At 36.9% G+C, this 26,930-nt stretch overlaps 2 protein-coding genes across 3 annotated transcripts; both read left to right on the top strand.

The window, feature by feature from the left end:
* The first annotated feature begins 11,305 nt into the window (after positions 1–11,305).
* Positions 11,306–21,567, top strand: fam117ab (family with sequence similarity 117 member Ab). Of its 2 annotated transcripts, XM_007255129.4 has the most exons (9): positions 11,306–11,844; positions 14,732–14,892; positions 16,974–17,066; positions 17,169–17,264; positions 18,079–18,207; positions 18,790–18,943; positions 19,287–19,443; positions 19,965–20,222; positions 20,312–21,567. In XM_007255129.4, the coding sequence occupies exons 1-9, from the start codon at positions 11,730–11,732 to the stop codon at positions 20,319–20,321; spliced, it is 1,173 nt and encodes a 390-aa protein (XP_007255191.3). In that variant the 5' UTR covers positions 11,306–11,729; the 3' UTR covers positions 20,322–21,567. The 2 variants fall into 2 exon arrangements, with proteins under 2 accessions (XP_007255191.3, XP_049320822.1); XM_049464865.1 differs by having other exon boundaries at positions 19,965–21,567.
* Positions 21,568–22,445: 878 nt separating this feature from the next.
* ndufa4b (NDUFA4 mitochondrial complex associated b) lies at positions 22,446–25,846 on the top strand. Its single transcript, XM_007255130.4, has 4 exons — positions 22,446–22,649; positions 24,255–24,343; positions 24,452–24,512; positions 25,326–25,846. Exons 1-4 carry the CDS (start codon positions 22,608–22,610, stop codon positions 25,380–25,382), a joined length of 249 nt encoding a protein of 82 aa, XP_007255192.1. The 5' UTR covers positions 22,446–22,607; the 3' UTR covers positions 25,383–25,846.
* The last annotated feature ends 1,084 nt before the right edge of the window (positions 25,847–26,930 follow it).

The raw sequence follows: 26,930 nt of genomic DNA, 5'->3' as shown, positions 1-26,930 counted from the left end.
GGACTTGGTTCCATTGGATAACAATTTGATTTGATGGTTTATAGGACTCCAAAATCTGGTTTATGCACAACTGAACAGGCATTTTTTTTCTAAATTTGCTATCCAATTACTCAAAAATGACACAGTAATATCACTTGTGACTAATGTTCTTGGTAGATTGGAATATTTTCTTCAAGACTGTTTTGGTTTTATTAGACAACAATTTGATTTGCTGGTTTTATAGGATTTGGTTTATGCACAAACGAATAGACATTTTTCCTATGTTTGGTATTCAATTATTCCAAAATGATACAGTAATATGACTTGATACCCATAACATTAATAGTATAGAATGTGTTTTTCAAGACCTTATTAGTGGCATTGGATAACAATTTGATTTACTGGTTCTATAGGACTCTGAAATCTGGTTTATGCACAACCGAAAAGACATTTTTCCTCAGTTTGGTATTCAATTATTCCAAAATTATACAGTAATATCACTTGTTACTCATGTCAATAATAGTGTAGCATGTGTTCTTCAAGACTTTGTTAGTGCCATTGGATAACAATTTGATTTGCTGGTTTTATGGGACTCCGAAATCTGGTTTATGCACAACCGAATAGACATTTTTTCCAAGTTTGGTATCCAATTACTCCAAAATGATACAGTAAAATCACTTGATACTCATGTCAAAAATAGTATAGCATGTGTTCTTCAAGACTTTGTTAGTGCCATTGGATAACAATTTGATTTGCTGGTTTTATGGGACTCCGAAATCTGGTTTATGCACAACCAAATAGACATTTTTTCCAAGTTTGGTATCCAATTACTCCAAAATGATACAGTAAAATCACTTGATACTCATGTCAATAATAGTGTAGTATGTGTTCTTCAAGACTTTGTTAGTGCCATTGGATAACAATTTGATTTGCTGGTTTTATGGGACTCCGAAATCTGGTTTATGCACAACCGAATAGACATTTTTTCCAAGTTTGGTATCCAATTACTCCAAAATGATACAGTAAAATCACTTGATACTCATGTCAATAATAGTGTAGCATGTGTTCTTCAAGACTTTGTTAGTGCCATTGGATAACAATTTGATGTGCTGGTTTTATGGGACTCTGAAATGTGGTTTATGCACAACCGAATAGACATTTTTCCAAGTTTGGTATCCAATTATTTCAAAATGATACAGTAAAATCACTTGATACTCATGTCAATAATAGTATAGAATGTGTTCTTCAAGACTTTGTTAGTGTCATTGGATAACAATTTGATTTGCTGGTTTTATAGGACTCTGAAATGTGGTTTATGCACAACCGAATAGACATTTTTTCCAAGTTTGGTATCCAATTACTCCAAAATGATACAGTAAAATCACTTGATTCTCATGTCAAAAATAGTATAGCATGTGTTCTTCAAGACTTTGTTAGTGCCATTGGATAACAATTTGATTTGCTGGTTTAATGGGACTCCGAAATCTGGTTTATGCACAACCAAATAGACATTTTTCCAAGTTTGGTATCCAATTATTTCAAAATGATACAGTAAAATCACTTGATACTCATGTCAATAATAGTATAGAATGTGTTCTTCAAGACTTTGTCAGTGCCATTGGATAACAATTTGATTTGCTGGTTTTATAGGACTCTGAAATCAGGTTTTTGCACAATCGAATAAAAATTTTTCCTAAGTTTGGTATCCAATTACTCCAAAATGATACAGTAATGTCACTTGATACTCATGTCAATAATAGTATAGAATGTGTTCTTCAAGACTTTGTTAGTGCCATTGGATAACAATTTGATTTGCTGGTTTTATAGGACTCTGAAATGTGGTTTATGCACAACCGAATATACATTTTTCCAAGTTTGGTATCCAATTAATCCAAAATGATACAGTAATATCACTTGTTACTCATGTCATTAATAGCATGGAATGTTTTCTTCAAGACTTTCTTGGTTTCATTGGATAACAATTTGATTTGAAGGTTTTATAGGACACCGAAATCTGGTTTATGCACAACCGAATATACATTTTTCCTAAGTTTGGTATTCATTTACTCCAAAATGATACTGTACAATCAGTATACATGCATGACATTAATAGTATGGAAGGTATTATTTAAGGATTTCATGTTCTGATTTAAGAAGAATTAGATTTTTTTGGTTTTATAGCACTCCAAAATCCCTTTTATACAAAACCGAATAGATAGTTTTGGTATTCAATTACTCAAAAATGATACAGTAATATCACTTCAAACATATATCTGGGATACATGAGAATAAGATCTTTAAGAATTTAGGGCTGTGATTTTATAACAATTTGATTTGCTTATTTAATAACACTCCAAACCTTTTCAAAACGTTACACTGTTCTACAGATAAGAAGTGGTCTTTCTGGTGTATATTTGTGGATTAGACCTCGTTAAATCATGTTTATTTAGGTGTAAAACTCGTTTCTGTTCCATTTTAAGTCTCTGCACGAGAAGCGCCAGTCTCCGCTCCTCCGGGTGCGCTGTGCACGCTGCTACAGTAAAACACGGTTTAGACGCGCACTCCAGTTTTCGGTGTGGATAGCGCGACCGAGCGTTTTCTAAGTGCAGATGGCGTGACCGCGGTATGTTTTTGGACTGTGGGAGGAAACCCATGCAGACACAAGGAGAACATGGAAACTCCACCATGATAGGGACTTTAAACGCTCATGCAAAAATCTCAGCACTTGGAGGCAACCGTGCTCTAAATAAATAAATAAATAAATATTTTTTTTGTGGTTGGTGTTCACTCACTTGCACATTCACATCCTTTCTCTGCAGTGTGTAATCTAATCCACTCTCTGGTGTATTACTTCTGTAACCTCATGCCCCTGTGCAGAGGCTCCAGGTAAAGGAAATTGTCCTATGCAGTTCACTTAACAACAGTAGTGAACAAGTGGTGAACAATACTTCACCACTTAGCGACTGACTGCTGCCACTATTGTGAAAAGTGGTGGCTGTATTGTGTATCATAGCACAGTGCATTTCATGATACCTTTGTTGTTTGGAGACGTTTTTATTATTGTATATAATATTATTGTATTGGGCCTTTATGCTGCATGTGATTTTGGATTTTTTTTTTTTAAATATTCACTTGTGCAACTTATTCTGATCATTTTATCTAGGTCAGGTCCATAAGTTCCAACCATTTAACCATTTAAACACTTTAATCAAATGTTTTCTGTTCCATAGAACTAGTTCTGACCTGATTTCTAAAAAAATGTTAATAATAGAACTTTAAAATTAAAATCAGGATTTTAACTTTAGTTCAATTAGTTTTCAATTTTAAATTTAGTATCAGTATTAAGAAATGGTTCTGGGTTCTTATGGGTTAAGATATCTAGAAGGTGCCCTAATTCTAAAACCTTATTTTTAAGTCTTTTTTTTTGAAGAACAGTGGGGAAAACAAGTGTTAATAAAGATTTAACAATAAAGCTGCCCTGATTTTGTTTTAATTGTGTTAAACCCGCATGTGATATGGTGGGTCCCCACACCAATCACCAACTATCCTGAAAGACAATTTTTAATATTCAATTAGGCAGGTTACCCCTGCTACTTACCGGCTTCCTTATGGAGTGGCAGCGCGCGGGTCACCCAGCTTTTATACCCTTAATGGGCTGGGAAGAAACCGTTGGTGCCGGGGGGGGGGGGGGGGGTTCCAGATTACCTGTGGGGGAAAAAGCTAAATTGTTAATTAAATATGTATGTATATGTGTGTATTATACTTACCTGTCCTATAAGTCCTAGTATGTCGTATGAGTGAAGATAACCGGTTATGTGTATATTTGTTATATGTGTAATTGTTGGTAGCTGTCTCACCCATGTACTCTTTTGGTTTAGCCCGGGGGGTATTTAAGGGGTATAGGGTGCGCATTACGGGAGGAGAGGTAGATTGAGTTCTCTAAAACGGACATGTTTGCTGGAGCTAAAAAGCTTAAGAACTCTATTAAGGACTGGGTTAGCGTTCTTACCCTTAAGTCTTAACTAGTGGTAGCATTATCCATTTATCTCTGCCTACTCCTAAAAATAAGTGTATATAGTGTATCGTATTCTTTTTTTTGTTCTTTTTGTTAATAAACGTAAGTCAGCTGAACAGTTTACAACTGCCCAAAGCGCCTCCTTTTGCCTTTACGTCGCTATTCAACAGCGGTACCTCCTGACCACACCACCCACACTACCACACCGCATCTGGCTTGTTACTCACTCACATTTAACAAAAGCTGCTATGGGTAATCTAATAGTTTGAAATGGAGTGCCCATGACCATGTTGCCAGTTGTGCTTTAATGGAGTACTTTTGGTAGGGATTGACCATATTTATTGACCTGCATTGTAGGAAGACCCTCAAAAAGCCAGGACCAAGATTGAAAAAGACTGCTGTAAGCCATTATACCTAATAGGGCTACACAATTAATTTGCACCAGTACCAGTTTGAGCATTGTCCTGCTTATCCACCTTTTTCCTTTCGTCCCTGTCCAGTCTTTCCCACTCCCTCTCCTCCTCCCTCTCCTCCTCCGTTCTCTGCAAGAAGGTTCTTCAGGCTCTTATACACCCTCACCCTCTCTTCTAAAGGTCCTTCTCCATCCTCTCTCAACTCCTGCCTTACCATCACCCCGCACAGTTTGTTTTCTTTTTAACAGTTGCCTCTTTAACATATTCATGTGTAGCTGAAAACAGGGCAGTTTTTTTATCTAGTTATAAGTATCAGAACTATTTGCTATGTAAAAGTCTTAATTAAAAACATTTTATTAATTCTCCTTTGAGTACAATGATGCATTTCTGTTCCAGAAGGTACTGTTGCTGTTGTTTCTATTACTTTTCTGAACGGATGTTTCTAAGTCCCAATGCTTTTAAAAAAAAATGTAGTACAGTTTTTGACATTTTTTTTTTATTTGTTGTTTTATTTGCAGGAGATAAAACTGAATCTTGTTGAAATCCTGATATATGTGTTTAGTACTATATATAACTATTACATGAATACAGGTATTGTGACTAAATGCATACAGTATTCAGTAGTTGACAAATACAAATTATGTGCTGTGTGAAAAGTTTCTAAAACTTTCTGCAAATGTTTATGTAAAGTACTAGGCTAGATAAAGTTTAGGGATATACAAAATGTTTTGCGTAAATAATAGCTCATCTTGCAAAACTACAATCTTTATAGATGAAGTATGCCAAAGCTCTCCTGTAATAGTTATACTATATTTTACATAAAAGAATAGCTTTAAAATAATATAAGAAAGTCATGTTGGTTCAACAAAATGCATTTGACTATATTTTACATAAATGAACTGCAGTAAAATAATGTCATATTGGTTTAACAAATGAAAAAAAACACATGTTCAGCATATATTTTTTTAAACACAAACTTCATAACTTTATTATTATGTGCAACTGATACATACATTTTTAGTTAAATCCAACAGCAGCCCTAATTGGTAGATTCTATCTGTGGCGTCACATCAGTGTCAAAAACTGCCCGGGTTAGCGCCTGGAGCGACCGGGCTCTTCTGACATTGACGTGACGCCATATCTATACAATTGTATTAGATCCTATTTATTCTGCGCTGAACCAATGCCGTAGCCTACGTGTATCCAGCTAATCAGCGGAGCGCGTTTATACCTCTGCGTGCTCGTATCCGCGGCTCTGCTTCGCTCTGCAGTTTAAAACGCCAAGGCGGGAATGTGCGGAAGGGGGCGCGAGGCCCGGCGGACCAATCGCAGCGGCCCCTGTCCTTGTCGCGAGACGCGTACTTACATTTCCAGAGAGGTGCGCGTCACGCTGCACACAGCGTGGGGTAGGCGCCTAGGCGGCGACGTGCAGGCTACAGCGCTGGTTCGACTGCTTTACTTTTAACAATCACAGTATGATAATAATGCAGCACTCCAATAAAGGTCCCACCAGCGGCGGCCAGACTGGTGCACCATTTCCAAATATTTTTCAGGATTCCCTTCATTATTCCTTCTTCTGTCGTCTTCTCCTTTCCCCTACGCTCAATTATCTCTGCCGTCTTCTCATCCTCTCTCTTCTCTGCCAGCTGCTTCTTCAGGTGCATGGCCCGCTGCTCACACAGGGAAGAGGAGTGGAGGAGCTTTCTGCTTTTTTCCTCCAGGCTGCGGAGTTTCGAGTGTTCCCTGGTGAGCCTCATCTCCGCCTCTCTGATGGCCTTTCGACTGTCCCTCTCAAGGCCCTTCAGCCAGCCCTGGATCAGCTCCTGCTTGTCCTTTGCGTTCTCGTCGTATTTTAGACTGAGCTTCAGGTCTATGATGTGAGCTCTTGACTCCTCCTGCATCGTTGTGACCGTCTTCAGCCGACGGGATTCCTCATAGATGACGTCGCAGGCGGATTCCCTGTCCGTGTAGTCGCGCGCTTCCCGCAGCTCTCTTTCTAGCCTCAGCTGCGCCTCCTGCTGCTGCGCGATCTTCGCGTACAGCGCTGCCTTCGCCTCCTCTTCCATCTCGACCTTAAACGTGTTTAACCAAACTGCTAGTGTGTAACACTGACGAAAGCGCTGCTGTGGCACGTTTATATATTCGCCGCGAATCGCGATTAAGTCATAGATCACCGCGTTGTTAGGTTACCTTTATACATTCGCCGCGATTCGGAATGACGTCACACAACGAACCGCGCTATTCTCTCCGTCATAAAAGATGTCCTATTACACATAACTCTATAGTTAGTATTAGTATATGTAGAAGTTAAAATATATAAATTAAACCTTTTAAAAATGTAAAAGTACTTGTTTCAAAACTTTTTAAAGTAAAAAAAGTAAATGTAATGTAAGGGGAAAAAATGCTATTAAGGACAAAAGCTTCGGCCGCATCACAGGGGTCTATGATGGTATCAGTGCGCGTCATTCTGACAGCGAGCTGCGCACGCGTCAACAAGCGAGAAGTAAACAAAGCGACCCAAACACGTAGGCTAGCTGTCAGGTTGCAGCGCTGCGCGCATTGATATGGAACGAGAGAAAGTAGGACCCAAGTGATTTACGAGGCGTGACTTTTGCAGGGTTAGTTTTTTGTGATGTAAATAAATCACTCTTTTGAACACGTACTGCTTTGGGAAGAAAAAGGAGTTATTTTCCTGACCCCAGCAAACATGCCGGACTACTTTCGCTTTGACCTAAACTGGACAAGAACTCGGCTCACAGGACGCTGTGGGGGGTAAGTCAGTGTGGATGCACGACACTGGTTATGATGATGCCATACAGACTCATGTCAAAAATACCGAACTATCCCTTTAAGGTTCTGTACAACAGAGTACTTTTCAGTGAAAGTCTTTTTTTGTACCCATGTGTTTTGTACCAGTAAAGATTGTAAAGGTTATAAACATCAGCAACTAAATATGTGCAAATAATTTGAAATGAAATGAAAAATGTAGTATTAAAATATGTATTGTTTATTAGTACACTGATATGGTATACTGAATGTACCTTCTGGCTGGTTAAATGGTACAAATCTGTACACAATAATAAACAGAGGTACGTTATAAGTACTTTCTTGTATTCAGAGGTAAACTTTTCATTATTGAACCCTCAAAGATATAATTTTGTTCTGTACAGGGTCAGATGTGTTTCCTTTGAGGTACAAAGTTTTTCCTAACAGCAGGAATTACAAATTTGTACCATTTAACCAGCCCAAAGGTACCTTGAGTATTCTGTATCACTGTACTAATAAACAATATTTAACACCCGGTTGAGTTTTAATTCCCTAAATTTTTGCTATTTATTTTCTATTTAACTTCAGGCTGAGTGTTTGTATATTTTACCAATAAATTAATTCAGTTATTCAGTATCCATTGTATTCCTCAAATAACTTGTTTTTAATTATTACGGTTGTGCTTTGCATTTACAACGTTATTTATTTTTTACCTTTCTTGCTTTTTAATAAAAGCTCTTTTTGTTTCACTACCTCTCTAATGCACACATGGGTCAAAATGAAGTCTATGGAACTTCATGTATGACTGAGTGTTTCTATGATTTATCTTACCAATAAAATAATTTAGTAATTCAGTATCTAATGTAGTCCTCAATTAATCATTGTTTTTAATCATAGAACATCCTTATTTTCTTTTTTCCTTGCTTACTTTTTGAATAAAATTCTTTTTGGTATCATTACCACTCTAATGCGCAACATGGGTAAAAACTGACCCCCCTTTATTTTCTATGTAAATTAATGTATGGCTGAGTGTTTCTTTACAACTAATCTTCATTTTTATTTCCCTTTATTACTTTATGAAGAAATGTTTGTATTTTTACATCAGTTTTACACACGGGTCAGACACCACCCACATTTACTATTTCACAGCTCAGCACATCTCCTATCTCACAACTCAGTGCTGTTTTTAGGCCTTAATAGTGCTGCTATTCAAAGTTAAAATTAATAGGAAAATAAGTGATAAATGTATGAATTTTAAGGATCTAATAACTTGCTGTTCTAATTTCTTTTTTTTCTCATTCTTTTTTCAAAACTTTCGTTATGTAAAAACTGTAGTCAAACTTCCCACGGTATCTTTCTGAGGAACTCTTTATTCACTTAGTTGCTGATGTTAGTGGAAGTTTTGGGGCAGCAAGTGAAAGAAGTTTGTTATTTTTAACTGCTTTTATTAGTGTTACTGTAGTATTGGATTCAGCATTTAGCCAAAAGCTTGTGGACACAGCTCTATCAGCCAAATATAGTTTCATTCAAAGGCTTCTGGAAACATTTGACTGTATTTGCTGGATTTGGGCCATTCCCCTGAAAGGGTGCCATTTCTGTCCACAGGAAATAACATTTATAAATGTGCACACAAAAGCAACTTATATATTTTATTACTAATCATAGTGTATTGTACATTGACCTAATTGCAAAAGTAAGATATTAAAAAAAAATACTTAGAACACTGAAAAAATAGAATTATTTACCCACTCTCTAACTATAAACTTTACCTTAAAATACCTTAATATATTTTTTTATAATAAGTCCATCATATTTAAGTTAAAATGCACATTTTAGTTGTGTCCCTGGGTTTCACTCAGTCCTGTTCTTAAACACATTTCCCGATCTAAAACATCTGGAACATTCTACAAGTCACATCTACAACAGGAAGTGACATCATTTTTTCTGAAGACCATGGGAAAACCAAAATGTAGCTCCCTCGTTTATGTTTCTGTATATTTGATCTTATTGTAGCTATGACTGAGGAGGTCAATCTCAACACTCATTCCTGTTTCCTTCATTAATTCTTAGATCTTATTTGTTTATTTTTTAAATACAATTTTTTATTTTTCATGTTTTGCTAATTATATGCTAAAAACTAATTCCTGTTACTTTGAGTCCTCTTACTCAAAACATAAAAAGTAACAGGAGTAAGTTCCAGTTACAGGAGTTAGTTTTAGTTACAGGAATGAGTGTTAGTAACAGGAGAGATTTTTTTTTGTCATGGATATCAATTATTTGAACGTGCAGTCAACTATTTCTTTAAAATAAACTACTTGAGAGAAAATCAAAGGAATTAATGGACTTACTTTTAAACATGCTTTTTAAATGTCACATACGTTTTGTAATAATCGTTGGCTTTGAAACCTTGTAAAACATTAAGTAAACCTGCTAAAGTTTGACCAGTACATGTTATGTGTAGTTAAAAGTTAGAATTGAAAAAAGATAAGAAAATAAATAAATAAGTTTAATTTGTAAGAGTTACATTAAGCAAATGGCAACCATTTGGTGGAATGGCCCATTTACATTCTATAGTGCAGCCCAATACTTTTAGACTCTAATATTTAGCCAACAACTTGTGGGCATGTGTTCACTTATAAAGTCAGAACACAGCTCCAACAGCCCAATGTATTTTCATTACACTATAGCCAAGAGTTTCTGGACCCAAACATTTTTGCATTCCATTATATAGCCACATGTTAAGCAACCAACACTTATATCACAAGTGTATAATGTTGAACATATCACGCTCTCTGTTTGTTAATACGACCGCTCAACTTAGCTTGCTGGCTAACTAGCGACTAATCTGCAAGCTACTGTTTACTTTGGTAGAAACCACACTTACAATCATTTTTTTTTACATTTTTATTCCCAGTAATAATATAAAAAAATGTGTTATCTTAACAGTTGCTAAACGCTAACAGCTAAATGTCACAGAATGCACAGTGATCCCATTTGTTGCCCTAAACCTGCACATAATGTTGTGTGTGTGCTTTTTTGTGTGTGAGACAGGCTTCTTGTGACCTCGGGGTCAAACGAAGAACAAGTGTCCATAATAGGCCAAAGGTTAGGGTCATTTGTTAATTAAGAATGTCACAGTAAAAAGAGCCCCACACAGAAAGTGGCCATCTGCAAGATGGTAACTGGTGAGTCAGAATTTGGTCGCCAACCAGAATACAAATAGGTCTTCATTAATTGTCCAAATGCTAGGACCTCTTTGCATGCTCCCTTGTTTTGCCCTTTATGTGAAGGAGATACAGAGTTTCTGCTCTCTGAAGTCGAAGTTTGTTCTGTATTTTTAATAGAAAGATCTGTAATTTACTGAGGTACTGATTTTGGGTTTTTTTTTAGCTGTAAAACATAATCATCACCAATAAAAGAGATAAACCCTTAAAATAGATCACTGTGTGTAATACATCTATATAACGAGTTTCACATTATGAACTAAATTACTGAAATAAAGCAACTTTTCAATAATATTATATATATTTTTGGAACATTTGGTACGAACAGCACTTTACATAACGCCTGCTCTCAGTTAATATTATGTCACAGAGCCTCCACTGCTGCTCCTGCCCATGATCCTGGTGGTTATCTGGTGTGAAGCACATGGCCAGCCACAGCTGAGTACAGAGATACACCCATAAACTTAAGACATGCAAAAAAAAAAAAAAAAAACATCACGTCCAGCCTGTTTGACTGAATAAAAAAACATTTATCAAGTGTATTTTTCATTTTTAATGTAATGAATGTAGCTACAGTTATAAATTAGTTATAAAAAAAATAATAAATTAGGACACCACATTTCACAGCATTTAAAAATATAGCTAGGCATTTTATCCTAATTTGATACATATTGCTATATGTCGTGTGACATAAACATATAGCTTAACATAAAAACTAAAGAAAATTATTTATAATGTATTATAATCATATAAATGCATTTTTAGCAAGGACAATCCCACAAGACTAGCCAAATAAGAATATATAGGAAAGACGTCTCAGCAGCCAATTAAAATCAGGCTGTAGCTTTCACCAACCAATGAAATCGTGGGATTTGGTAGTGGCCCCGCCCCTGGGGTTAATGTAGTGTAGTGTAGGTACTGAAAATGCGACAGAAACACGGAAAGAGTCTCCGCTGCTGAAATAGTCATTTTTTGGGGGCGTTTAATTCAAGCTTTAAGACTTTATACCACGCTGAGGTGCTTTATCAATGTTGTAGAACAGGTAGAAAGGTTCAGCATTTTGTTTTGGATGGAAAAGTTTGGAGAACTAGGTTAGGTTAAGAGAATGAATTAACTTAAATTCAGGCACCACAAAAGACAGCCAGGCTTGTTAAACTCCAGCTGGTCGAGCTTTGTTGAGCGCTGATAACTTAAGTGCACTTGTAGAAAACTTGCACTTTATTACACTTTAAACGTTTTCAGCTCTTTTTCAGACGTTTTTGTTCGTCCACACGTTGGTAACTACAGTGGTTGTTAGCTAGGCTAGGTTACCTGGCTCGCGTGGTGAGGACGATGCCTAGTAACGGTGGTCGCGAGGACGGCGGACCCGCACTGCCGTCCCTGAGAGCGGCCGGTCCGGCAGAGCCGCGGAGGAGGAACCGGCTAGAGCCTAGAAGCGGAGCTTCAGGTAATGTAAAAACAAAAAAGTCAAAATAAAACATTTATTAAAAGTTAAAGACCACCATGAAGCTCAATTAAAGAAGTGTGTAGGGCAGACAGTTGTACTCTTTAACCTAGTTCTAACCTAACTAATTAGCTTTTAACTGTATTATTTAACGTTATGTGTGTATGGAAAGCAGCTTTAGCCTAATTTGACATAAGTTCAAGTAGGTTTTCAGATTTTCTAGTAAAATTAAAAATCAATGTAATGTATGTAAGGTAACTCTCATTTTCAGATACCAGCTGTTAAATGTCTACTAGTACAAGTAATATCAGAGCTACAGATCTGTACATTCATTCTGACTAGACATATTAGCAGGATGACGCCTCTTTTAAATAATTCTGACAAGTAGCTAATATTTTAACATTTACACTCTCTTATCCATGATTAATTTTTACCAACCTTTTAAGATGCAGTAACCTATATCTGTAATCAGTCTTTTACTGGTAAGAATTGCAATCCTGACTAAGTTTTTACCAGTAAAAATGAATTTAGTGTCTCCATCACTGGTGTTATTTTAGGCTTATTGGCTTTCTGTATGTGTTTACAGTACAGGCTTTAGCTTGTGGCTAATTGACTCATAGCATACCATTGTAAATGGAAAAGACTACCCAGAAGTAAAAATGTTGCTATATAAATAAAATAACCTATAACCAGCCCATAAAATTTGACTTCAGTGGACACAACTATCACTTGCAGGCTCAAACACCCCTAAACATACTGAAATATCCCTATAAAACTGCCTCAAAGTGTCTAAAAGTGACATAACATAATACAGCAGCATGAAGACACAATAAAGGAATAGAGGTAACATACAAAATAAATAAAAAGAAATATGTATTGAGAAAATAATTATCTGCGGGGAATGTCAAAATCAGTCAGTACAATGTTTTCACACCAAGTGCCAAGTACAACATGTACATAAGAAGTGTGAGGTGCTTTATGCAAATGTATGCACAAGTTAGCATTGGTGACAGTGCATATTAATATGAACTGAGAGAGTTTGTCCCTAAAATTTCAAATTTCACATCAAACTTTATCTCCAAAATTGCATAAGTGTAAAAAAAATCCTATCTCCTTGTCTTTTTTTGTGTAATGGCAGCAATACGTGATCTTGGTATTTGTGGGGACTCTTTAGGTTATCTGTCTCTTGCTGTTTTTGATAATGTGGCGATAGAGCTGTCATAATTTGCAGAATTTTGATTTCAGTAATAATACAGGAGTCCAAGGGTGATTCCCTGATTTTCTAAATTGCAGCAAAAACAGGAAATCAAATGTGCAAAACAACTTTGTGTGTGGCATAAAGAAGAGCTAAATGTTGTGAATGTTATCATTTCATCACTTTAATGCAAACTAAGTACTAAACCTAGTCATACTGAGTGTAGCTGGAGTTTTTTAACTGAGGGGATGTGTGCATTTGTTATTACAGACGTTCGTAATGTAAAGGGGGTAGTTAAGAATGGGTCTTAGACCAATACTTTTTGTGGTGAATCTCTGAAATTGGTTTAGTCAATGCTTAGTCTATGACTGAGCGATATATATTATAAATTTGATATGTTTAAAACTGTTGACAAGGCATAAAAAAGATTTCTTTGTAAAATTGTGTCTGCTATACAAGTTAACATATAACAGTACAGTTTTGTTTTATGTACATCACAATTAGAGGATCGTGACAACTTTTATTTAATCTTCTCAAATCTTCTCAACTTTTATTAAATGTTCTCAAACATCATAATTTAGCGTCTTTTGAAATACCAGTACAATTGTCATTTTTGAATACACAGATATTCACTGTGTACATATATAGCAAACTATGGTGTTGCAAATAAATAATTATACTTTAACATTATACTTTAATAAGGATTCAATCTTTGCATTTTATATTGCTATTCTCTTAAGATCAGATTCATTTTCTTTTTGGTGCTAGCTCATACTTTAAATAAGGAAGTGAATTTATTGACAGTATTGGTATCACCCTTGAATTATCTTATTTGTTGGTTCTTCAGTAAAATCAGTGGTTGTGTAACACTTCAATTGTTCTTCACTATAGTGGAAAACCTGTTTAAAGATTGGACCCTTAATAAAGTAAGGGTTAAGTGATGCAGTACAGAGTTTAAAAGTAACAGTTTATACTGTGCAACTCTAGATTACTGCAGTTTAGCCAATAAGCTGTTCTAATCCTTACAGAAAACAGGGAAATTAGGACAGGATTATTTTTCGGTTTTAAAGTCACTGTTTTTGTTCCACGAGAGTCTCTTATGAGTTTAGAGGAAGTGGCTCATAGAACACAAAATCAAGAAGGCATTTGGAAGGGGTCACAACAACCCCTGAGCTAGCAGTGTTAATCGTGAATTAGCCCAGTTGCTGGGAAGATGATCCTAAAGAATGGTGTCTGTGTACTGAAGTGAAAGGTGAAGAAAACCTCTCTGTTCTCACCTTTCTGTGAAACTATTGTTTTTCTACCTGTAGTTTAGCCACTTGTTTATCTTTTGGGTGACCTGGTTCTTTATCTTGTGTGGCCTGAGCAGCAGGGGGTTTGGAAACTTTACACAAACTGCCAAATAACGTTTCCAAAATATGGGTACATAAACATTTAGCACCGGCACTGCTATGAAAAGTCACCGTTGAATATTATAGGTACATACTTAGTTGTGTGTTTTAAGAATTTGGAGTTTTTGACCTTTAAGTGGTTGTTGATGTGATTATAAGAATAAAGATTGTATAAGAATAAAGATTGAATGAGCCCAGAGATTTCATTATTGTCACTGCAGAAGGCCTGAAAAGTGTGGGTATTTTACTGTCTATACACATGACATAACTTGGTTCTACTGTCCTCTGTTTACTTTCTCACTAGATGATAAGAATAAAGCTAGAGTGCAACACCAGACACGGACGGAGATCCGAAGAACACTTTCTTTAGATGCCATTTTGGCACCATACTTGCAAGGCCAGTGGCCCAGGGAGGGGGAAAGACGGGGACAAAGTGGACATCGCAAAAATGACAAATTCTCACAGGTGAGGCAGATCATATTTGCCAATAGATTTTTATTTAATTCTATGGTATTTTATTATTGAAATGTGATCATTTATCTAACCTGGACTTTAAAAATGTTTGTCAGAGAATACACAGAATAATATTAATTTATTCTGTTGTTTTGTAGTGTAGTTTAATCCCAACAGCTGAAATGGAGCAAACTGAACTTATTTCTGAATGGTGAATAGTGTAACGGATTTCATGTTAGCAGTTCGGATTAGAGTTAATCCTGCTTGGTCAAATTAATAGAAAAGTGACATGAATTGTTAATGTTAAGTGTATGTTGATTTTATGTATATTATAATGAATGTAAGTTATATTTGACAGGGCATTTGTTGGCATCGGCTGTCGTTTATCAGGGGCATCCTTCCAGTTCAAGGCATCAGAGCAGTTGTGGTTTCAGATGTAAAGCTACTGGCTTACTAAACTGTGTCTCTAACATCGAGTTAAGGTTGAGAGCAGAGTGGGGTGGTAAAGAGAGACAGTACTGTGAATTGCTGATGCAGCTATTTTTTCTGGTTGAGGTGTTTTTTTCCCTTCTCGTTTCTTTTCTTCTCTTTCACTCGCTGTTCTCATGGGGGTGAGGGCGAGCAGCAGAAGCCACATCCTCATTCTTCCTCCTGCAGATTACCTGGAGCCTCTCTGAGCTGATTAGAGATCAGGGCCCACAGTTAGTAGGCAGCATCATATACAAACACAGATCTAAAAGTGGCCTGTGCAGTCCTCTTTGGTGTGATGCTTAATAGGCATAACTGGTACTAGACTTTAAGCATAGGCTTTGTCCTCTGCAGCTTCTATTAACCAATGTATGTGCAGCAACTATATTTACTTTTGGGGAAAATACAACAAAGTTTGTTATAATTAATTCAGTTATTATTTAAAAGTAATACTGTATAGTCTTAAGACTTGGCTTAATCACGTTTTTGGAAGCTGTCCCTTCAATTTACAGTCCAATCTGTATTTTCTGTATTTTTTTCAACAGCCTCAACGTGATCAGAAGGCAATATTTAATATGATGATTCAAGGGATTTGTGGACAGGAATGGAAGATACCAACGGAAATGTGTGCATGTAATCTAATGGGTTAATACTGTTGAGAGTAGGGTAAGGGTAATCTGGTTTCAGATCAGGACAGATAGTGTGAATTGGGTGTGGTTGTGTTTGCATGATTGGTGGAAAAGAGTTAAAGTTTCATCTATTTCAGCTGCACGTCTTACAGCTGACTCTTTCTCTGCTTATTAGCATTTGAAACAGTGATTGTGTTACTAGCCTGTGGGAAGCGTCTTTTGCTTTTCTGGCAGGGTCAGCTGAACTAATGATTTAGAATAGAAAAAACAAACTTGCCCTACTTTGTTTCGAGCAGTGGCTTAGCGTTAGGTTGCAGGCAAACGTGACTGCCTTAGATCTGATGGCTTGACTGCAAACAGGAAGGAACACCTTTTGTAGTGTGTGTTATATTGATTTTCTACTCTTTCTGTTTCTAATATGCTCTTGATTGGTATTTTATTAAATAATTTTTAGCAGGATATTGTGTAATCCATAGCTGATGGTCTCTTGTTGGGCTGGGCAATGTGAAAGCCCAGGTTAAAATTTAGGTGCATGACTTCTTGAGTACTTTTACTCTGATCAATCTGACAGTGCAATTTTGGGATTGGACTTTCATTTTGTAAAAGTTGACCAGACAGAGAGCATGTTTCCTTAATTGTAATAAAAAAATACATTTAATCACTGAGCAAAAAATACTTACAAATTACCCGGTAGGTACTTATTATTGCATCATGTTATTAAGGTTAAAATGGGCATAACCTATCAAAAAAGACCTTATGTTCTTTTAGTGCTAAATATAACTTATTATGCCTTGTCCATTTTTGTAATTGTTTATGATTGTATCTTATGTCATCTCATGCAAAATACTAACATTGAATATTATATATTTTTTGTTTTCCATTTTATTTATATACTTTTTTAGAAGCTTTTGTTCAGATGGTAATAGTTTTCCCATAATAGATTTATTATGACAGAAAAAATATAATTTATGTGATTTTTATAATTGTTTGTTACAGCCTTCAAACTGGAGGCCGGACAAAGCCGAGAGAAGCAGCACTGGAAGTCATAAGCGTTCGGCATCATTGGGAAATGGAGACCATTTACGAGATGTGTGTATTTCATGGTGGTGTCATTATTAGATTTCAATTAAATTTATTCATTAGTAAAATCTTTTTTTCACATTTTGTCTTTCTTTGTCTTCTGTATTCAAGATTGCCAAACTGAAGCAGCAGCTGCAGGCAGCTGGGCCTATAAACGGAATATATGTTCGTGAGAGACACCACCACCCTATGTGGGTTTGTGCACAGGTAAAACACACATACACACACACACACACACACACTCAGTCTATTTTTACTCTGTGCCTTTCCCCATGTACTTCCACATGTTCTGTACTTGTTTCCTTTTTCAGTCAAAACCAACTTTCAAAACATCCAGCAGTGTGTAGAACTTTAATACACTATACATGTAAAGCAACTGAAGAGAACAAGCCTCATAAATTAGCACTGTTTTTTTTCTTGCTGTCCTGTTGGACTGCCAGTGTCTTTGCCCAGTGTTTCCATTTGTTAAGCAGTGCACAGTCACACAGGCTGTATAGCGAGTGTGGTTGTCCACATTGTTTTGAAAACCGAAAAAGATGCCTTTGTGCAAAAAACAGTTTGGCCAACCCAAAAACCCAAATGACTTCAGTGGTCTGTGGTTGAGACTGCACAAACATTAATGCTCACACACACTCACACATGCATGTTAGTAGCAGAGGAAGTGAGGAGGAGTGCAGAATGAAGCAACAGGAAGGGTAACATTTATAAAAACAAGAGACACTGGCCTGCTGCAAACTGCAACTTCACACCTACATAATTTTATTCAAACACTTTTGTCATCACATCCACTTCCTTTTACACCTTTAGCAGTGACAATAAAGGACTAGAGAATAGGGTTGTGTTGCATACACTTTAGACCTCCTACCTCATAGTTTCACCTTGCTTATGTGCGGTTGATGCACTATTTGTGTAAATGACCTTCTAACCCTTTGTCAATCGCCAGTGCCTCTCCATTTGATTTCAGGTTGTGTTTTTTTATGTGTGTGTGTGTGTGTCTGTCTGTATGTGTATGTGTGGTCAGTCACAGCCTGTACCCATCCCTCTGTCATCTTTGACCAATCTACCCTCTACTATGCGGCGAAGTGAGGAGAGACTAGACCAGGAGCTGGAGAGAGCCTTCACACACCAGTCACCCATCCAGCTGAGCAGGGTACTCAAACATGCACAGGTTTTTAGGTTACCCAGAACGCTTGTAAATGTAATCTACGGTTTTCAAAAAGAATAAATCACATTTTATAATTGAGTATTCAGTCATGTGGAAAAATGACTTCTTGATCTTTATTTGAACAATACTCAGACATTAAGACAATGAATGTGTAAAATAGACTTAAAGACTAAAGTTGCCAGTTTAAAGTCCCAAATATTATCACAAAACTAAAAGGTGGTTTACAAAATAGACTACGTTTCAATGGTTTACTTCAGCAGCACAAACGTGATTTATAAGCTTTTCTGCTTAGTAGGCAACCAGAAATGGCAGAACCACTGTAGGTATTGTCTATTTTTTTGAAGCACCAAATGTGTTTGTCTGTTACATTGTTAATAAAAACATGGCTCGTAAAACCCTTTAGGCTAGAATCTGGGCTTTAGTGTTGATTGATGGGGCAAATGTGTGTGTGTGTTTTTCCATTTCCTCTTAATGAAATAAACTACATCTATTTTATTTTAGCCAATATTTTAAACACATTTCTTTGATTGTAAATGGTAGCCTCATTAGTAATGTTTCTTTCTCCAGCTGCTAGAGATCCCTGACGGCCACAGAGCTCCTGTCCCCTCGCTCAGCTCTAACAGCAGCTCTCGGTGCGAGTCCTCCTTCACCACGCATCCAACATCGCAGTCACCCTCTTCTTCCAGTGCCTCTCCACACAGCCTAACAGAGTTGGACACTGGTAAACTAAAAACAATCTTAATTCATAGCTGCCTATGTTAATAAAGCACATATTGACCTGGGCATTTCTGGCAATGCACTTTTATGACCCTTGGCTATTGTACCTGTATAGAAATATACTGTAAAATATATACTTACTTGTACCACTTGAATTATCTTAGTATTAGTGCAGCCAATGTTGCATTTCATTTACTTCATTGCACTAAATTGTTGAGATTGTTGTGTTTTTTTTTTTTTATTTCCTTTTTTTGCTTTTCAGTTCTGTGTAAACTAAGATGTGAGAGCAAATCTAGTCTACTCTTGCTGATTCACACACTTCCTAAATGTCTGGCTTCTGTTCTCAGATTTTTCTGCTGCTGCTCAGTCTTGCCCCTCCCCTCTGCTGAGCAGTGAAGCTGATGCTGCTCTTCTGTCCTGCTCACCTCGTCCCAACAAAAGTTACTGCTTTCAGAGAGAGCCGCCGGAAGGCTGCGAGAGAGTCCGAGTGTGTGAAGAGAATATGTGAGTATTCCTGCATCTACCAGCTTTATTAGAAATTTAAGCACAAAGACTAATGTGGTTTATTTATAGAGAAACAAGATATTAGAGATCTTTCTTTAATAGAAATGAAGCCAAAAATCACTTATTGTATCCCCTTTTTAATGACTGCACTCAATCTGCGTTCAACATAGGGTGGCGTTTCTAGAAGTTACTAATGCTGAGTGTTTTGTGGTCTTGTTTTTGATAATATTCTTAAAAAAACACTGTGGTTTCTAGTTGGTTATTCATTTTTAGAATCAAATTATTCGCCTAATGATACCTTTGTTGTATAATAAGTTAATGTGTGTAATTTAATAATATAATTTGTGACTTCCTCTATATCTAAGCTTGAAAGGCATCATCGGAGTCAAAAAGCTACTACTTAAAACCAGTTTGTAATTTTGGACGCTGCTAAAATTAATCTTAACTTGAAAGTGCACCTTTGTTTGGCTGCAATCTAACCATGCATATCTTTCTGATGCCTAATTTTCTTTAATCTCCAGCTCTCTGTATAAGAACCAGCCAAATCTCTTGTCCTGCCCTGATCCTAACAAGGTGAACTTCACTCCCTATGGGGGCTCCGCCTTTTGTCCAGTCAGTCTACTGAAGCCTCTCTTGCCCTCTGTGGACTTCCTGTTTCGGAGCTTGTCAGTTTCTCCTGGGACCTGCTGGGCAGGTCATGGTGGGGCCTGTCAGCCTCAGAGTCCAGCAGTAACAAAGACTGGGTACATGGGCTCTCTAGAGACAGCAACCACTGCAATGTGAGTGTTAGTGAATGAAAAGTGCAGACATATATTTTTTTTAACTTTTCAAAAACTCGACCAACAGCCTTATTTCTTTTGCCTCCCAGAGTTCAGTGATGAGGAGAGAAAAGGGTGTTTGGTGTTCATGTATTTATTTTTTTGACCAATGAAGCAATAAAGAGCTTTACCTCATTTATGCTCTTTCATGAAGATGATTAGATTGTCTGTAAGCGATTGGTGAAATCCTGAGGGTTCTGCCCTGAGTTGATCGTCATGCTTGTCTTCTGCTTGCCACGCACAAGGTATGTGTTTTGCTTATGATTTTGGAATGGACAGGTGACCGTGCACTTTTAGCAGAAGAGGCCCTTTCTCTTTTGTGGAACCTGAGGAAAGTTGTTCAGTTTAAGCAACATTGGAACAGGGTGAAATTTTAACGTTCAATGAGTGGAATTTTGAGTTGTGGTGCACCGGATGTCACAACTGTAGCAACATTGTCGTTTAAAAAAACAGTCAAGTCTTCTGATAAATATTCACTGTTTAAGTGTTTTTTTTTTCTAAAACATTTCAGCTTAAGCTCAATAAGTTATTAATCAAATTAGTCAACAAACAAGGTGTGTGTGTGATATTTTGTGTATGATATTTAATTATAAATTAAGGTGAAACTGTTTTAGTATTCTGAAAGAGGATATTTATTAGGGACATTCATGACCAGTAAATACAAAAATGTGTCTAATGGGTAAAAAAAAAAACAATTAAAAAGATTTGTAAGTAGGCTTCATGATTTTCAAATTAGTTTCATTAAGAATTGCAGATTGAAATGGAACGGAGGAGAACTTTGTCTGAATGCCTTCCTTATTTTGTTAAACAACCTTTCTTTAAAAGCAATGACCATTTATTGTTAAGGTACTGAATTTTGTAAATATTTTCCTAGCTTCTGTGTCCTTGTAGCTTCTGTTTCCTTGATTGTTGCTACAGACAGGCTAGAATGTCCTTGTTTTCACCTTTTGTTAATGTTTTTTTGCACAGCATACGTCAAGTATGCCAATCCTTTTATACTCACTTGAACATGTTTTGTATTCTTACTTGAACATAGTTACTACAAAGCAGCTGTGCTGGATTTTACGCTGTTAGCCTCATAAGCTATAAAATGTGAGCGGTGATGGATAATTTAAGTTCACAACATTTAAGAATCTTGCACTTGAGACTTTTTGCGTGTGTTTTACAATGAAACGCAATTATCTGTTAAGTTTTGTTCATTTAAATGTTTCTCCATGGACTTGGCTGCTTGTTACCTTGTAATTTGGTGAGAGGAGGTTTGTTCAAGTTCAGAAACTTACTTGTTTTAATAAAAGTGTTTAAAATATCCTCTTCTGTATTTTCTGATTATTTACATTTTTACATTCTTTGGGAAACTCAGTGATTTTTGTGTAAAGCACACTAGCCCCTTTCCAGTTATTGACCCTTTTAAAATGCAAACTTTCATGACACTGTCACAGAATGAACAAAAAAGGTTTTAATGGCAGAATTGTTACACATCTGTTCTACTGTATGCTTGACCTACCCTTTTGCCTGATGCATGGCCAAGTCTAATGTACTCTCAAAAATATATGAAGAGCTTTTATTGATGTATATTTATAGGCAAACTGGACACAAATAAGAAACTCAAACAAAGCTGCATTTAACAATTAGGAATAAAATATGGTACCAAAAAAAAAAGAAAGAAATTCTAGTAGTTTACAATCAATGCAGTTCAGTTCTTACAGTTTACACCTAATGTAAACAAGGCAGTTCTTTTTAAATGGGCAATTTCAATAACATTATTTTATATAAAAAAAAATCTAAATAAACAAGACATTTTACAATTGCATTTAAACAACGACTGTGTGTACAACACACAGGGGCAATTTTCCAGAAAGATTTACACCTAGTCTTGGACTGCACAGCATTTTGAATGGAGATTTTATATGGGAATGAATATACAGTGTACAGCTAGGATTAATGCTTGTACGGAAAAAATCCCTATAATTTTTTTTTACAATCGTTGGATCAAAATAAATGTTCTTTTTTTTAAAGATGGCGAAATGAACGCCGCTTCGCTCATATGGCGACGTGCCAGCCCGCCTCTCATTTCTTGCGTATTTTCATTGAATGAACTGTTAGCAAATCCTAGCTCACAGCATGAAAGGTGAGGGAGAGGCGGGACTTAGCGGCTTGCCGGTTTCAAAACTGATTGGTTGAAATGTAAAGCGGGGCGGGGCTACGGCTGCGTTTTTTTTCTCTCCTTCGCTTCGGTCATCACTGAGCATCGGAACGTGTGGTCGAGCGGCTAGTAAAGATATTTTATTCTGTAATAAAAATAAAAATAATAGTTATCCAATATATTTAGCTTTATTTAAGCCGAAGATGTTGAACCTCGTGGCCAAGCAGCTCAGAAGCCACCCGGCGGTAAGTAAAACAGTATTTTTGGTAACGTTACATTTTCATCTAGCTAACGTTAGAGGTCACAGTTTTTTCAGATATTCCCCACATTTTCATTATCATTGCTCATCATTTGTAAGGTCATGTTTATCATTTCACTTTTGTGGTCGGAAGCCATTTCTCTAGTCATTTTCTTCAGGCGATTGAATGTATTCAATGTATTGGATGGAAATGTGATGCAAATGCGGGGTTTTCAGCGCTGAATCGCAGTAACCCTGCCTTACAGTAGCTAACTAGATACAAATTGCGTATTATCTGTATGAAATAAGCTTCAATATCTCATTCTTTCATTATTAATAATGATCATTAATAATGATGATGAATTCCTGTGCCGTGGATGTAACGTTACTGTTGTGATTCTGTCTTTTAGCTAAAATGGTGACCGTATATAACGCTAAGGATGTTAGGCCACGTGCTGTACGCTATAAAGACTGTATTACACTGTCATCAAACACGCACGTTCCTCGAGCCCAAGGGCATTGAGGAGTCCCGCCGCGTGCCGTGCTTTACTCATTTCCTGTGTAATTCCAAGCAGCTCGTGACTCTGAAGTCCTCCAGAGAAACCGTGTTGCCCCTATATAGGGCGATCGCTGCTGATACGCATGCGCGCCCGGACCTGTAGCGCATAGCTACAGACAGCAGAAAAGGCTGTGTCACCATAACTATTCAACTGTTTACATGAGCAGCTTTAGAAATCAGCAAATGTGAATCTGTGACTAAAAGGCTGGCTGTATGGATGCTAGTGTCTACACTGCTATTGGGTTGTGTAAATGAATAAAGCCATGGTACACAAGATTTAGAGGATAATTATAAAGTCAGATTCCAGCACTGGGTACATGTAGAGGGCAGGGATGACAAGTGATCACAGTAATCACAGTCTATTCAGTGTCTGTTAACTAATAAATGTCTTTCCATTTGTATTTAGATACTGTTTGACCAGACAGTGTTCTGGAAAGTACTTCTCCTGGGGTCTACTTGTGTCATTTGTGTGCTCAGCTGATTTCAAAGGGTCATTGAAGGTCAAGCTAGTTTCAAAAGATGGTCATTTAGAAAAAAAAAAAACATAGCTTAGATATTCTTAAGTTCATATTTAAAAAAAAAACACTGATACTTTACTTTTAAGCCCTGTCTGGACGGGATAAGTTTCTCAGGGGTCTGTGAAAAATATTTCAGGAGGACCAGTGAGTTTTTAGGCTTTCTCAACCACATGACATTGTGTTCAGTAGCTCCTCCATTTCCACTCGCTGTTGTGTTTTGTGTTTGGTTAAGCTGGTCATTCTGGTAGACCAGCATGCTTACACTGGTCATGCTGGTCAGCCAACTTACTCGTAATGTTCAACTAGTTTAGTCAGACTGGTCACGTTGGTAGACTAAGCTACATTTCTCCAGTCTTAATATATGTGTAACATTTTTTTAAGAAATGAAGTCATTACACATGTAAAGCATTTTGTCACAAAAAAGCACTTAAAAAGCAAAAGAAGGATTTGCAAAAAGTCAAAAAAGTAGCTAGTAAGTTAAAGTAGAATAGTAAAATTATCTAATTGTTCATCTCTCGCTCTCTCCCTCCTTTAGCTGATCCCTCTGTTTGTGTTCATTGGTGGTGGAGCGACCATGTCTATGATGTATCTTGGTCGCCTGGCTCTGAAGAACCCAGAATGCTCGTGAGTGATAAGTCTGTTTTAGTCTACTTATCAGATAAATTATGTTTAATTTAGTTACTGATTTTAAACCTATATCTTTTTCAACTTTTCCATTTGAACTGTTAACAGATGGGATCGCACCAATAACCCAGAGCCCTGGAACAAGGTGGGCCCCAATGACCAGTACAAGGTGAGAGGACTGTTCATTTTGACGAGCAAATATGATGCATTCTTTATTTAATCTGTTTTTAATCATGAGACACAAACCCACACCTCAGAGGCTTAACAAGACAAAACACTCAGTTCTGAATTGTAACCCAGAGACTCAAGACTTGACTCGGACTCACATTCCAAAGAATGAAGCCTTTTCTGTAAATAAGCTGTACCTGTATGTGTGAACACAAATGCCTGGATCTATTGAACCAACATCACCCAGACTTTAGTCTCATAGCCCCCTAGTACAAAGTCTGGGTAATATCTGAGTGAGCCCATTTCTGAACAGAGCGTAGAGGCAATTTTCTGAAGTACTCATGTCGGGTGTGTTGTTGACGTTTCTCATTCGTTTGGCGCGAAAACAAGGTCCTTTGATAGTTCCACAGTGTAATTTCTGCGTCATTCTCTGCTTCCTGCACGCGCTACACTGGCACCGCCCTTGCCAAAACTTCCCAGAACCATTCCTGAGAACGTTACTGATGCTGAAAATCTCTGTGTGAATCTAGATAATGATTCTCTGAACATTTTCCTGAATTCACATATAAAACAGCTCTAGAGACTAAAGACTTAACTTGTACTTGCGTTCCAAATACAGTATTTATGCAAATATGTGATTAAAGCATGCAGTTAGCACTGAGTTTGGTTTTGTATAAAGGGCTTTTATCTCTTAGCTTATTACATTCTCAGCTACAGTGCAAAGCAAAAAGATGCAAACTTGTCTTGACTGAGTGACACTATAGGAGCTAGCTGTTTGTATGTTCACTGATAAAGTGCCTCTTGTTCTCCACAGCTCTTCTCAGTCAACATGGATTACTCCAAACTGAAGAAGGACAGGCCAGATTTCTAAATCATTCCAGAAATGGATTAATTGTGAACTCTACACTTCAGAAGCAAATCCGCACAAAGAACAGAGCATACCGTGGCACCTGTACCACCCTAAAGTCATCATTTCAGAGAGAGAATGGAGAACACATTCTTGTTGCCTTCATTTACGTTTGTGTGCGCAAACACACATTTATGTACTGTATCTCAAACCTAAACAGTATTTATTGCCATTTGAGACCAGGGATTAAAAACGGTACAACAGGAGCCAAACATGCAGGTTGTCTTCAGAAACATCAGGAGAAGCAGTTTACCAGTTCTAGTCCCTGGTCACAATTGCATACCTCATATTAACATATTTATATCAGTTTTGTTTGTGATTGTCTGCACTCATTACACCATGCAAGAACGGTCTACTTTGCTTTGTGCCAAACTTTAACTTTAACTAATTTATCTTATAAATAAATATAAAATATGTATTGACTTGAATTTTGTCCTATTTGTCATTGTGTATTAGTACATAATAAATACATTTTTAAATGCTTTTAACAGATTTAGCCATCTATAGTTCCAGTGTGAACTATGCCAGCTGCTTGTGGGCTTTATAACAACTCTGCAACTAATTCCTGTTGTATTGGAGGGAGCATCTTCACTGAAGAGGACAAAGTTCCACTGCCCCCTCTAGCCCTTAGCTGGCATTAGGGATGCTACCAGTACTTTCACAATTATCTGCTTCATTGAGTCTTATACTATTGGCAGAACTTATCGTCAGCGACCAGATAAACTCTGCGTATGTTTGCAGATCAGCATTTGCACATCTGTGTCAGTTATTAAAACAAAATATGCTTAATAACATTGATTTTAGTAGCAACAATATTTACACTGGTTTCCCAGTGCTTTTGACCATATTGTCTCAGATATCATGAAGAATCGTTGGAATGGCCAGTGTGATTTACTGTCTGGGGGTGTATTTACATAGTTTGATAAGAGCTACTCAATTAGATTATTTATTTATGTCTGAAGTTACAATGCAGCCCAAAATTTACCGGCAGACATTTTTGAATCACTCTACAGTTCTCATTCTACAATCTACAGGTTTATATTCCCTACAAGCCCATAACCTTCAGCAGACCATGATACTCTTTAGTTTGTAGCATCTTAGTAGTTGAAGGCAGAATGTATATTATGGTCATTCAGTAAAAAAGCTTGACATAATAAATCAGACAGAACATTTGCTCTGGGACAGCAAGGGTCAGCCTATGTGAAATGACTGGAACTGATGCTGCATTCAGGGCTTTTATTCACCCAATAAGCTGCAGGAATTGCAGCCAATGGTTATGACCACCAGAGGGCCTCGAAATAATATTTGTAAAGGCAATAAATGCATAATAAACCAGAATGCAAAAAGTTACAGAAGTAATTTTAAAAATATATGAAATATAAGTTGGTGTGAAGACACATTAGGCTGTTTCGCACTCAGAAGGCTAAATCAAAATGGCACAGATTTAATCATCCCCATTATATTTGTTCTAAAGGTTATATATATTTTGGTATCTGCAGTCAGTGAACGGTG

The sequence above is a fragment of the Astyanax mexicanus genome, chromosome 15, assembly GCF_023375975.1.
Source record: "Astyanax mexicanus isolate ESR-SI-001 chromosome 15, AstMex3_surface, whole genome shotgun sequence".
Taxonomy (NCBI): Eukaryota; Metazoa; Chordata; class Actinopteri; order Characiformes; family Acestrorhamphidae; genus Astyanax; species Astyanax mexicanus.
The sequence above is the reverse complement of the archived record's forward strand: the minus strand, read 5'-3'. Positions and strand labels throughout refer to the sequence as shown.

Excerpts from the sequence above, each read along its gene's own strand:
- fam117ab (XM_007255129.4), top strand. The coding sequence starts at position 11,730 with ATGCCTAGTAACGGTGGTCGCGAGGACGGCGGACCCGCACTGCCGTCC. Across the intron at positions 17,265-18,078 it reads CTATGTGGGTTTGTGCACAG|TCACAGCCTGTACCCATCCC; the intron begins GTAAAACACACA and ends ATGTGTGGTCAG. Across the intron at positions 18,208-18,789 it reads CACCCATCCAGCTGAGCAGG|CTGCTAGAGATCCCTGACGG; the intron begins GTACTCAAACAT and ends TTCTTTCTCCAG.
- ndufa4b (XM_007255130.4), top strand. The coding sequence starts at position 22,608 with ATGTTGAACCTCGTGGCCAAGCAGCTCAGAAGCCACCCGGCG. Across the intron at positions 24,344-24,451 it reads CTGAAGAACCCAGAATGCTC|ATGGGATCGCACCAATAACC; the intron begins GTGAGTGATAAG and ends AACTGTTAACAG. Across the intron at positions 24,513-25,325 it reads GCCCCAATGACCAGTACAAG|CTCTTCTCAGTCAACATGGA; the intron begins GTGAGAGGACTG and ends TGTTCTCCACAG.